At 42.0% G+C, this 14,557-nt stretch overlaps 1 protein-coding gene across 3 annotated transcripts in view; it reads right to left on the bottom strand.

Moving 5' to 3' along the window:
* The window catches only part of ctif (CBP80/20-dependent translation initiation factor), a 186,720-nt gene that overhangs the window by 98,735 nt on the left and 73,428 nt on the right, over window positions 1–14,557 (bottom strand). For all 3 annotated transcript variants that reach the window (XM_062484693.1, XM_062484690.1, XM_062484691.1), the window contains exon 3: window positions 10,604–10,675. In XM_062484693.1, coding sequence (XP_062340677.1) covers window positions 10,604–10,675 — 72 coding nt within the window. The remainder of the gene's footprint in view (window positions 1–10,603; window positions 10,676–14,557) is intronic.

Below are 14,557 nucleotides of genomic sequence, written 5' to 3'. Positions count from 1 at the left end.
CTACAGTCAGGTCCATAAATATTTGGACATTGACACAATTTTCATCATTTGTCTCTGTATACCACCACAATGGATTTGAAATGAAACAATCAAGATGTGCTTTAAGTGCAGACTTTCAGCTTTAATTTCAGGGTATTTACATCCAAATCAGGTGAACGGTGTAGGAATTACAACACATTTGATATGTGGCCCCCCCCCTTTTTAAGGGACCAAAAGTAATTGGACAATTGGCTGCTCAGCTGTTCCATGGCCAGGTGTATGTTATTCCCTCATAAAGGGAGTTCATTTTAAGACCGAGCCTTTGCTCCGTGCAACAAGCGCCATCTAGCGATAATTACATGTCAGTAACAACGCCCGTCAGTAGACGCATAGGTCAATTTGACCCTTAACAGCGCTATAAGTAGGGAAAAATGGCTCAGCGCTGCTAGTGTTAAAGAAGTCTTCAATAATCCTAAAATGTGACAGGGTTGTGAAAAGGCACCATTGTCGGCTGCCAAAGTCATTTCTCAGTTTTTTACAGATTATGAAAGTTCAGATTGTAACGTTTCAAATGATGTGTCATATATTCAAATCTGAAAATAGTTTCAGAAAACACACCTATCTGAATGTTGGTAAACCTGGAATCCTCTAGCAGAGGACCAATTACCCATGAAATATTCTAGACCATTCTCCGTACGTCGCTTATTACATCCAAGATCAAATGACACATCCAAGATTACATCATTGTGCTAATCATGATCTGGCTAATTCGGTTCTTTTAACACTCTTTGTATAGATTAGTATAGCTGGATTGAGTTATGCGTTGGTCTAAAAGGGGGTATGTATCGATAGTAGAAACCTTGATCAGCAACACTGCTATTGGCTGCTCAAATAAGTCTATGGCTGCTCACCACGACCTAAAAGAGCGCCCTGTGTGTTCCGCAACAAAGCCAAACAGAGCAAGAGCTTTGCTCGAAGGTTACTCCAAATTGGAAGATTTTATCAAAACGTCAGGGAACACCTCGAAGTCTGCAAAATCCAGGATAGAGCTGGCAAAAAGTAGCAGACAAATTAAATGTAGTGACCACGTTAGATATTTTATCGCTTATTACAGTAGGCTAGGCCTATTTGTCTTTGTATTTTCTCATTTTCAGAATTACTTTGTTTATCATCTAATCTCATATAATTTATTGTGGTTCCAACAAATTAATTATGTAAATGACACCCTCACGAGAAAACCGATCTCTCCAAAAATATAGTAGCCTGTCTCACTGTGCTAATTGGATCTGTCTATCATACAATGTGCGATTAATATTAAATTCTGCTAATTATTTTTGCAACTTCTGCAACAGGTTGTTGTCGTAAAAACGGAAAAGACATGGCTGTGACAGACTTTCTGTATCACCTCTGCTTGTAAAGACTCAATCAAATATTGTTTACATAAAATAAGCCTGCTCCCAAGCAGGTTTAAGCTTACGGACTTATTGCTATGACAGCAAGTCCAGGATGAGCTTCGCAAAAAAAACGAACAATCCAAGATAATGACAAACCGTCAACAATCAAATCCAGCTAACTGAGTTAGCGACGTACAGAGAACGGTCCCACACGGGTTCACACCTTCACACAGTGTGATTGTTTTTGTGTTAATCACTAGAAATGCAGAGCGCCGGTCATTTGACAACAGTGAAGAGAAAAAATATATATCTTCACATTCAATCAAATTCCAGGATACTGCTTTATTGACTTATCCTAGATGTGTGTTTTATTACCCAGTATTATTAAGATTCCTCCGATAGGAGAAAACCTATTGTTATTAGGGTTCCTCCAGTAGGAGGGAACCTATTGTTTTTGTTACTATTCCTATTATTAACCCTTGTGTTATCTTCGGGTCATTCTGACCCATCAGTCATTGTGACCCACCGTCGTATTGCGACAACTTTACCGCATATAAAAACAAAGTGAAGCATTTTCTTTTAACCGTTGGGCTGTCTCAGACCCCCCACATTGCAAAGGTCAAAAGAAAATTATTTTTATTTGGGTTTCCCGCTGCACTTTTCAGTTAAGGCGGCCGCCTACGCAAAACACGCCTGCCGCCTTAACTAAGTCGTAAAAAAAAATGGCGATATCCGCCGTTTTCCTGTTTTCTCCCTTCCATTCCAAACCGTGACCAACGGCAGTCTCCCTTCTCTGCAGAACGCATTAGTCTATCGCACAAACTACCCCCCCCCCCCAATGGCAGCCCCTAGACCAGTATTTTAAAAAGTTGTGAAATTTGGCATGTTGAAACTGCAGCAAATTAGTAACTACCATACCAAACATGGACCACTTTAGACAGAAGGTGGCGCTACAGGCCACGCCCCAATTTGTCCATTTTCAAAGTGATGCCATTGGCAGCCCAAAGGTCCCAACATTTGGATATTCAGTATATATGTCTTATTTCTCATGAGGAACAAAAAGCCTCAAGAACCTATAACGGCTCCTCATGAACCGTAGCTCCGATTGACTTGAAATACGAAACTGATTTTTAGGAGATATGTCTTCATATGGCGTTTGCATGCAGGGCTCTTGTCTAATCAGATCAGATCAGAATTTCTGTTAAAACTAGAAAAACGCTGAGCCGGTTTTTACCTATTAGAATGTGGTTAAGTTATAACCTGAGTCTTCAGACAGGGACGTTGTTACTGACACTTAATGGTTGCTCGATGGCGCTTCTTGCACAAAGCCAAGGCACGGTCACAAAATGTACTTGCCTTCGTCAATCTGTCATTTATTTACGTTAAACTCTTCTCACTGTTGCTGTAGAATCAGCAACAGTGAGAAGGACACATGAAGTAGTGTTTCCTTAACTCCTCTGACTCCTGACATTTCTGAACTGGGTTAGCGAGCCAGTGATCGGCTGGAGCAGGAATCCAGGCCCTTGACTCCAGCGATTAGGTAGAGACAGCTCGAGTTAGGGATGCGTATTGATAAGATTTTAACGATTCCGACTCCTTATCAATTCCTGCTTATCGATTCTTTATCGATTCTCTTATCGATTCTCCCCTCTACAGCCGACTAGGTTTGTGCGTCCTGCACCCCCCCCCCCCCCCCACACACACACACACACACACTCGTTCTAAACAAATTTCTCAAACTGGCTTTGACTGGCTCTGAAATGAGCTAATACCTACCACCTCTAGGCCTCTTCAGGCTTCTGTTTTCAAAACAAAATCTAGTCGGAGATAGGAACTTTCAGTTTCCTTGTTTCAAGCTTCTATTACTCAACACCAGTAGGACTTACAGGGGTCCTAACAACAGGGGAAATAACTTCAGTGTCACCTTTCAAAACAGACCATTTACATGCATGTACTCCAAATGGTTCAACAACAGCTTTCAATGTACTTTGGGTATGTTGTTTAGGCGTTTTCAGGCACATTTAACAGGACTATTAAAAGGTTAAACAATTAAAATGCTAAGTTTAATAATGGATTAAAAATCGATATGCTCAGTTTAATAATGGGACACGCGAACGTTTGCTGATAACACACGCTGCCCCGATAACGTGAAATGATCAATAAGATCAATACTAATGGGAGACTAATAGACGCTTTACAAGTAGCGTTGTTGTCATTTTGTCGTGTGAAATACAACCAAACTTTAGAATGCTTCTTCCTAGTTGCCATGTTTTCTGCAGTCTGTCTGAATAAACTATAAAAGTTTGCGCATGCGCAACGGCACAGAGAATCGTTAACAGAATCGTTAAGGAATTTTGCTAACGATTCCAAAGCTCAGAGAGAAGAACCTGGGGCCTCATTTATCAACCGTTCGTACGCACTAATATGTGCGAAAACCATGCGTACAAATGAATCCACGCAAAAGTTGCGATTTATCATGCCAAGAAATGTCTTGGAAGTGTGCGTAAATCTAAGAATGGTCAATACTATGCATAGCTGAGTACGAACAATTCCAAGTGGTGAAACAAGGCAATTGCATCGTGAACACGGAAACTCTATGTAGGCCTATAAGATTGAAATCAATAATGAAAGCATTTTGCAAGGATTTCCATGAAATATTGAATCAATGAAATATTGTAATGATATAATTCAACACCATAAGGAGAGTTGTTAATATTGGCAAATTGATGTAATTTAGTGTAATGTAACAATATTATGCTTGTGGACCACTATAAAAGACAGTCAATAAACACGGAATATGTAAGAGAAGATGGCAGATCTAGCTGTGTTGGAAGATTTAGCACACGCCGCATTTCGTCGAGAGCACATTTTTAGAGACAGGTATGACTTCTTTGCAGAAAGTAGTGGCTCATTAGTAGATATTGTTTCCCTAAACCCATTTTAGTGGAATTATGCGAGGATCTAAGACCAATACTACAAAGACCAACAAGGAGAACAAAGTGCACATTCAGGTGCTATCCACCTTGGGTATCTTGGCGACGGGCACTTTTCAGCGTGAGCTTGCTGATCGGTCTGGCATCTCACAACCTTCCATCAGCCAAACGATGCCTGCTGTTTTAAATGCAATCATCAGTAGATCCCGTCAGTAAATACTTTTCCCATACACTGTAGCAAAACAGGTAGAAGAACAAGGCTTCTTTGCGGTCGACGGCTTCCCAAACACAATTGGAGCGGTGGACTGCACCCACGTTGCAATTAAAGCACCATCGGTGAATGAGTTCAATTACAGAAAAGGCTTCCACTCAATAAATGTGCAAATCATCTCGGATGCACAAAATAATTTGTTGAATGTGGTGGCGAGATGGCCGGGGAGAACGCACAACTCATTCATTCTGCAACGGCAACGTTGGCCTTCGCTTACAGGAGGGAGCTGTTCAGGATGGCTGGCTTATTGGTATGTATTTCCCAGGCATCAAGTATTTGCCATTAGTGGATTCTATTTATCTATGGGAAAATGTGTTTCCCTGTAGGAGACAGAGGTTATCCATTGAAACCATGGCTGATGACTCCTTTGACCAATCCTGTGACGGCACAGGAGAGAGCCTATAATGCTGCACACAGTCGCACAAGGTCGATCGTGGATCGCACAATAGGAACTCTGAAAGGCCGGTGGCTCTGTTTGTCATCTGCTGGGGGTGCTTTGCAGTATACACCGGAAAAGGCTTGCAACATAGTCATGGCCTGTGTACTACATAACATGGCCAGCAAGCATGGCATTCCACTTGTTCAGGAAGACCAACCTGACGAAGTGATGCCAGATGCACCACTTTCCAACCTCCAAATGCCTTTGCAGTTCAAAGGAGGATGGAGATTATTCAACGTTTGAGTAAGTACCCCCCCAAGAAAAGAACAGCCCACATTCCTTTAGCTCATTTATTTAACATTTGACTCGCACAGTTATCCAGTTGCTGTAGTGATTGCTTAATGTCATTGAGTGCAGTGCAGATGCCAGTTAATTTCTCATTTATTTTTTTGATGGAGTTGATGATTTCGTCTTGTTTCTGTAGGACTGATTCTGTCAGGACCCTTGGCTCACGGCTTGATGTGGCGCGGTGCCTCACTGTGGGTCGCAGCGGGGGGAAGACTTGCATCTCCCACAATCACTACGGCACTGTCTCCACTCAATGCAATTTATGGAATTATTCGATTACTGCATCAGAGCAGATTATAATTTCCTGTAAAATAAAGTGGTGACCAAAATATTGACAACACTGTTGAAAATCTAATTTGATTCTATTTACCTTCAACCTGACCACGAGTAGACGGTGAATTGGACACGTTAGGACCTGCAACTAGGTCACTGTCTGCCCCTGACACAATTCCAGACAGCGATGTTTCTCCAATAATTGCTGCAATTCTTAATTGCATGAGAGAAACACTTGTCTCAACATGTCCACCTCCAGTTGCAGCAATGTCCCGCCTGTGTACGTCTACGGCCTTTTTTGCACTTGATTTGAAATCAAAGCACTTTTTTTTATATCTGCCAACGAGCGCCTCTGAGAAGATGCTGCGTTAACAGCAATCGCTACCTTTTCCCAAAGAATATTTTTTTGTTGGTCAAAGCACCGCTAAGTGTTCCAAATACGTTTTTGTGGTTGCACTCAACCTCAGACACCAAAACCTCAATTTCATTTAGCGAAAAATTATTTTTCTTTCCTTGCTCCATTTTCATTACCAATTTCTAGTTTAAATTGTTAGCTCCCTTTTTATTGGTGGTGTTTCAACTAATTTAGATAACATGGGGCATTTCGTATGCAAATACTTGTGTTCGTGCACTAGTTTATAGACGAAGAACAGGTGAGATTTATCAAGGATAATCTCCTAGAAGTGTGCGTACGGCACTCGTACGAATGTTTAATAAATCACACCTTGAACTGTTTGTGGGAATATTCCAAACCTCCACATAAGAACAATTTCTACGCACGCTTGATATACTGAAGCTCCTGGAACAGCTGCGCCCCAGTCAGAGTGGCGCCAAGTTCCAAACGAGGCATGGAGAGCTGCCTTTTGGGGGACACTCGTGATCTGGCCATGACAAAGGACACATGTATGTGTCTGTCAGTTTCAGCACGCAGGTAGGCTACTGATCCATAGGCTCTCTCTGACGCATTACAAAATATGTGCAGGTCAATGGCTGACAGGTTGGAAGCAGGGCAGACTGGCACGTAGCATTTGGTATACTGCTAATTTGGTATACTGGTAATACTTTGCAATCCAGGCAGTTCACTTTCCCATACTGGAAAGAGCTCATCGGTGATAAGTTCATCCCATCCCCTTTCCTTCCTCCAGAGAGCTTGGACCAGGACTTTAGCTCTGGTGGTATAAGGTATGAGGGTCATACTGGCTTGCGAGTACTCGATACATGTTCGTAAGTGTAGACTCAGTGGACGTTACTGGGCGATGCTTGTAGCCCAGAGTGTCGGTAGAGCAGTGCCAGCGGAGGCCTAGAGTTGACTCCTGAGGGTCTACCTTAGCTGTCAACCACAGCTCACACCCTTCTGACCTTGCTTCTGTAGGGAGATTACCTCTGGTATGTTGCAAGCCCACTGTCTGATCTCGAACCTGCCAGCAGCCAAGAGAGCCCTCATCCTATCTAGTAGCTCCTTGGCCTGTTGCTGAGAAGGGAGAGATTGTAAACAATTGTCAACATAAAAGGCCTTGAGAACGGATTCCAGAATATCTTTGTTGCCTGCGCTGTTACATTTATATTTACATTTAGTCATTTAGCAGATGCTCTTATCCAGAGCGGTGGATTACAGTAAGTACAGGGACATTCTCCCTGAGGCAAGTAGGGTGAAGTGCCTTGCCCAAGGACACAACATCATTGTGCACGGCCAGGAATCGAACCGGCAACCTTCTGAGTAATAGCCCGATGCTCTAACCGCTCAGCCATCTGACTCCCGCTCTTTTGTCTCTGACGTGGCGCAGTAGGGCGTATATAGCACAACAGGGGTTGCATACAGTTCCGAAAGGTAATACTCACCACTCATAGGTATCTGGGCTGCGTTCTTAATTCATGTCTCACTTATTCTTTCTGGTCTTATGAAGCGGGTTTGCCGAGATTTCTTTTCTCGCTTCCGGGCTTCCCCAAGTAACCCTCGTGTTTTACGTCACAACGCTCTGAATAGTGGGCAATTCCCTTAGCTAAAGTCTGCAAAATTCGGACTAACGAAAAGGGTACATAAAGAGCTCAAAATGTCTGCGAAAGAGCCCTCGTGCACTGAGACGATTTGACTGTGGGACAGCCCTAAGCCCTCAAAACTAAAAACAAAATAGTATCCATTTGTGGAAGCTAATTTTTCATTGTGGTGGGCTGCCACAAATAATACAAATACAAATGTAGCTAATCAGTGCTATCAACTGCAGCCATATTATGATAAAATCACCCTTGGTTGATTAATTCAATTTTTGTAAATCAAAAAATATTTAGTCCATCAATGTTCAAATAACTGCTAGCCTAAGGCCACCAATCAAGATGCTCCTCCTATTTCTTTAATTAAGATCTCTATTTCACATTAATACAGTTCATCTTTTCACAATGTTGTTGTTGCCTAAGCCATTTCTTATTAGGAATCAATCATTGTTCACAATGGGTTCAACAACCATGTAAGGTCAAATATGGGAGTTGACGGGGTGTGGACAATGAGCTTGTTCACCTGCGAACAATCAGAAATTAAGTAGAATCGATGAAGACAAACGTGTGATATCAGTCGAGTACGCAGTGTTCATAAATCTGAGAAAAATATTGCTTACCGAGTTTTCCCAGTTTTCTCCGTATGCATACTTTTACGGATTAATTTACACAGAGTTTGATACATTTCATTTAAATTCCACAGCCTACTTGAGTATGGTTGCTCACCATGTCCATACATTAATAACCACAGTGTACTCATCTTCAGATGGCTACTTCCAGCAGGATAATACACCATGTCACAAATCTCAAATAATCTCAAACTGGTTTCTTGAACATGTGTTGTGGCCGAAAACTGTATGAAACTAAACTGAACTGGTTGATTGTCCTGACATGAACTAGCACTGAACTGTCTGAATTATCCTAAGATGACCTCACTGACTAAGAACTGAAGGGTTAACTCAGGTGAAATAGCATTGACCTAAAGAACAAGACACAGCACATAAGATCTTAGTTACCTTTGATGAACTGTCACTGACCGAAGGTTAGACCAAGTAATCAGGAGACATGGAAAAAGGCTATAACTGACCTTACATAGACATAACATACCGTATTTTACGGTAAATAAGCCGCATCGTGTATAAGCCGCCCCCCCCCAGAATGAGCACTTTGTGTTTGTAAATCAGAGTATAAGCCGCACTTGAGTACAAGCCACACTTTATAAGCAAACAATGTTACCGTTGAGTGGCCCAATGCTGACAAATTATCACTTGCACGTTCATGCTATGGCTGCAGACAGCATGGATAGCGATCTAACTAGACAACATTCCCAATCAGGGTGAACACTCAAATTATTTAAACTATAGACCATAACATTACACATATCAAAACAGAACGAAAACAACAATAGAACTCCAAACAATGCTTATTTAACTAAGCTAATGCCCTTAATTTAGTAGCTTTTCAGCTTGCCGCAGGGCATTCTGGGTACCAAGAGCAATGCACGAGTATAGGCGATCTTACAGCATTGTGTAACTGTTACACACTTCGGTTGTGCATAGTATGTCCAGAAATAAATCCAAGTCACTCTTTTAGTGGCAGAATCCATTATGTCTACAAAATTATTTAGATACATTATAAGTTTAGCTAGCTTGCAAATCCTGAGGATAGCCTACTGTAGCAGACCTTTCTATGTGACAACGGACAAGGGTGTTTTGTCCCTCGGGAGTTGCCATAGGCTTGATGCTGAAAGCATTACGTGAAATCAGTGAGGGCTGTTCGAATGGCGATGTCAAGAAGAGCAGTGGTAAAATACAAGTTATGAAAAGAGACCGTGTCCGTGTCTTATTGTCCACACTATCATATACAATTATATCTAAAACAAACTTAGAAAGTTATTTTGCTAACTAGCCTAGCCTATAACATTTCACTGGGTTTGCAGCTGTTTGATTAACTGAAATGATTATGAAATGTTATGTTCTACTAGCCATTTGCCTACTTTAGCAAGTCACTGTATTTCCAAGCCCTGATAGTGTAACTGAGAAAACAGTAAATAATTCCTCTTTCAAGTAATAAGCCCCCGTTCAAGTGTTGAGCATAAAATTAGCTGCACGGTCAGTAGAGATCTTGAGAGAAGCCACTTTTTTGTTCTAAAACCGGACTATAAGCCACTTCAAAATATAAGCCGCACAAGCACAAGAAAAATGTACATTCGGAGTACAAGCCGCGGCTTATTTTTCGTAAAATACGGTACATCCATATATGAAGATGGAAAAGAACAAAGACACAGTTTAATGTAGGACCTTTAGACTGAGAGATGCACTTTGGATAGAAGTGCTGACATTAGGAAAAGGAAGAGATAGCCAGAGCAGGATTTTTTTCTGTATGCCCATGTTAAGATAGAGGACGGGCCTTGTCTAAAGTGTTTAAAACGATATCCTGTCTATTGCTCTGGGCACTCTCTGCCATGCACTCTATGCCAGGGCTTTCACCGCGGAAAGACCACTGTCTGTATCTTTTATGAGATAAAATAAAGAACTTGCGTTTGAACTTAAAGAAACCAGCCTGACTCCCATTCCTCCTTGAAAAGCAACCTTTGGCTAGAACAGCCTACAACACATGACAATGAGTTCACTGTGCTCCATTGGCCTCCACAGTCACCAGATCTCTATCCAATAAAGCACCTTTGGGATGTGGTAGAACAGGAGATTCGCATCATGGATGTGCAGCCGACACATCTGCAGCAACTAAGTATGATGCTATCATGTCAATATGGACCAAAATCACTGCCAAATTAAAGCAGTTCTGAAGGCTAAAGAGGGTCCAACCTGGTACTTGCAAAATGTACCTAATAAAGTGGCCAGTGAGTGTGTATGTGTAATGTGTGTGTGTTATATACATATAGGTGCTTGACTGTATTGTTTTGACAGATATCATCATCAATATCAGTTATTTATTTATGTCCCCAAAGTGCAAACATTGTGTAAACCTTTGTCTGTCAGATGGCACCCCCATAACTGTACACACACACAGAACTCACTGGTTTGGATGATCCTCTCCCCCGCGAAGATGACCAACTCCCGTCTTTCTTGTTGTTGCAGTCCTCTGTCCACTTGTTTAGAGACGGGGGGGGGGGGGGGGGGGTACAGAGATTGAAGGGCAGTCATGGATCGAATAGAATAATAATTTCATAGGCATAACACACCACAATCACCTGTTTGTCTACATTTTGACATATTTGACAATACAATCAGTCTATTAAGTCAAGGAACATTGAACTAACTTGACTAGGTCAAATGAACTAATGTCAGGGTGGAGTTTTAGTTTTAGGGAATGGAGCTTGCTTAGCATTAGTATCAACATAAGCATATCAAAATTAACTGGCTAACTAGCCGGTGGAACTGAGGCTTGCTTTTCAAGCCTTTTAGTATCTAAATAAACTAATAGGGATGAGTGAGTACACCTTTATCTGTATCTGTTACAACCAACTAAATTAACTGTATCCGTACTCTGAATGGGCGTGGCTTAAACCGGAAGTTGGCAGGGCAAAACCAGAAGTTTTTTATTTAAGCCTGAAATTGATATGGGTTGATCAGAGGTTGTTATATTTAGGGAAAAACTGTTTACAGAAAGTAACTCGGCTAGAAAGGTAGCAAGCTGACAGAGAGCTGTGAAGATGGCATTATTGTGTCTGTGTAGGCAGCAGAACTGCAGCAGGCTGTGTACAGTAGGCGAGGAGACGGAGATCTGTATGTAGCTGGCCTATCACAGAACGACGTGGACAGACACAGCTAGCAGCCAGGGTTCTAAATAACTTTTTTGATCACCAGCCAATGTGGCAATCAGAATTTCCACTAGCCAAATTATTTGGTAGTTTAATGCCTCGACTTAAAATTATTAGTTCCCACCACGAAATTGTTTGTTTTGTTTTTTTATTTCGCGTACATGCGGCAATCCAGACAAAACATGAAATTTTCGTGATCAAACACAAGCCATTCACTACCCGTCAGCCATTTGGCAATACATTTTTTTTTCTTCGTTTCTCTGTCGATATCCTCATCCCCTGCCTCGTTCCTCTTCTCGCCCCCCAGAAGTCTGTCCCAACCAGTGTTGATCAAGTTACTTGGAAATAGTAATTAGTTACTGACTACTGATTACTTCTCCAAGAAAGTAATCAAGTTACTTTACTGACTACTTATTTTAAGTAAGTAATTAGTTACTTTAATAATTACTTTACTTAGTTACTTTTCAAAAACATGATGCACCACCTGAATACGCTATAAAGCAATAGACCTTTCATCCTAATTCTATTCTTTCTGCATATTCCATCATATAACCTTCCGAGCGGTGAACGGGACTGCACCCGACTACATCAAGTCTATGCTCCAGCCTTACACCCCCACCCGCCACCTACGGTCTTGATTCCACCAATGGTGGAATCAACTCCCCACCTCCATCAGAGACACTGACTGTCTCCCCACCTTCAAGAAAAGGCTCAAGACGCACTTGTTCCGGGAGTACAACGGCACTTAGGAATGTTTGTCTAGACCTGATGTTTCCTCCAGGATCACAATGCCTCTTAATGAGAGACTTGTTGCTATTGTTGGTTAGTTGTAACTGACTTAAAACTATTGTACTTGTGTAATATCTATCAGGGAGTCTGTTGGCTGAGCGGTGAGGGAATCGGGCTAGTAATCCGAAGGTTGCCAGTTCGATTCCCGGTCATGCCAACTGACGTTGTGTCCTTGGGCAAGGCACTTCACCCTACTTGCCTCGGGGGAATGTCCCTGTACTTGCTGTAAGTCGCTCTGGATAAGAGCATCTGCTAAATGACTAAATGTAAATGTAAATGTAATATATTTTGTTGCTTGCTTTTTTTCTGCAGGTACACCCTTGCATTTTTTCGAGGTTCATGTTGTTTAATTGTATCTTCTTTAACTACATGCTCTTATGGTTCTTCCCTTTGGGACTTATTTAGTTTTCACAATGTATGCTTCATGTTTTGGTTACCCGCAATGTTTGGGGCTATATCGCTGTTATATCAGTGACCTATGCACTTTTGTAAAGCTCTCTTTTTGGAAGTCGCTTTGGATAAAAGCCTCTTATCCAGAGCGACTTACAGTAAGTACAGGGACATTCCCCCCGAGGCAAGTAGGGTGAAGTGCCTTGCCCAAGGACACAACGTCATTTTTCACTTCCAGGGAATGGTCCTGCTCTCTCCCGCACTCCATACAGGGACATGCACAGGCTATTGTTACAGCCCGTTTGCCCTGATTGGCTGATCTGCCCCTCTGGAGAAAGAGCCTTAATAAACTTTTTTTGGCTGCATCAATACGATAAGCCCATCATTAGTAAAGTTAAATAAAATAAAATGTGATATCATCCAGTTCTGTGTTAATTTATTTTGCCACCATAACGTCAGCATTGCCCTCTGCCCCCAGTCACATGACATTGTTTGTATTCTCACGCCGGTGCACTGCGAGTGTCGCCTGGCTCTGCCCTCCTACATACATACGCTCAATTTTCATTTTGCTTCTGTACTGCGTCTGGGCTTTAGGTATATTAGTCAGATGTCTCCGGTAAACTTTTTACCGGACCAATCGGCGAACAGAGGGAGTGGCTGAGAACAATGACGTAATGCGCTAGTTTGAGTTGTAGTTCCGTAATGGCGGCAGAGAAAGATGCGAGCGAAGCCATTCGGTCCGTTGAATATCCAGAATTTAAAGCCGGAGCAACAACAATCTTTGATCCCCACGGGGTACGTTTGATTTTCCAGATAACTCCATTAGTGGTGAAGGAATTGGCTAAGGCGAACGCTAGTGATTGGTTATGGCAGATCCAGAGCGGCTCTGGGAAGATCCAATAGTTTAAAACTTCAACAGAGTACCCGCCTTCAAGGAAATTAACGCTTGTCAATGGAGCGATCCCAGACTCTCTGTACAAATGAAATGTACGAGAGTCTGGTTAGGGCCAGGCTACCGCGAGTGACGCTCAAGAGGGAAAACCCTTCCACTTTAATGTGACTGGATAAAATGACAAATGCCCTGTGAATAGTAAAAGAAAATATATCCACTTGTGTCTCCAATAATGTGCAGCATCAGTTTGTAAAGTTTGCATCACGTCGCGCTACCTTGCCTTATATTGACGTATAATCATGCTATGTTACATGAACCAAACCTAGCCTATGTAGGAGCAGCAGCAGGCTAGGTTAAGTTCAGTCTTACATTATTTTGCGCTCTGTAGAGAAGAGAGAGGCTCAGGGATGGGATGGTTTTGCCTGAAATGCTAGACTTTATTAGACTGCGGCGGGGGGGGGGGGGGGCTATTGCTCATGTTAGAGCAATAGCCCCTCCAAATGTCTGTGCACTTCCCTGCCATGTTATCTCTTGTTAATCTACACACGCACTGACATCGCACCGCTCATACGTGATTGTCATGAGACACTCTCACAAACAAAATTACGGTTCAGCAACGCATTAACGCAGCCTGCTTGTGGGAAAGTAACAGTAATCTAATTACTGTTTTTGCAATTGTAATCCCTTATTTTACTCGTCACTTGAAAAAAGTAATCGGATTACAGTAACGCGATACTTCTAACGCGTTACTGCCCATCACTGGTCCCAACCACCGCCGCATTTAGTTTAATCTTAACTTTTTACTTTACTTTATTAGCTAACTCCCTTCTCTTTCAGTCTATTGCTCTGGCTCCATAAAAGGGAAAAAGGGAAAAGGGTTACGATTGATGTTTAGTAGCCTGTACCGAGTGAGTATGGACACAAATTATACTAATAGTTGATGCTTCTTGTCAATAATTGTACATCATCAATATTCTAGTTTAGAGATTTGTGAGATTGTTGATATAACCTCTTGTTACATGTGTGGGTTCCCGATGGGTCTACTGGTTTTCTTTCTAAACGAGTAAAAACCAAAACATATTGTTACGACCCCTGTTCTTGTGTACTGTTCTGTGTTCTGTGGTTCTGTTCGTTGTCCC

Source organism: Osmerus eperlanus, chromosome 18 (genome assembly GCF_963692335.1).
Source record: "Osmerus eperlanus chromosome 18, fOsmEpe2.1, whole genome shotgun sequence".
NCBI lineage: Eukaryota > Metazoa > Chordata > Actinopteri > Osmeriformes > Osmeridae > Osmerus > Osmerus eperlanus.
The sequence above is the reverse complement of the archived record's forward strand: the minus strand, read 5'-3'. Positions and strand labels throughout refer to the sequence as shown.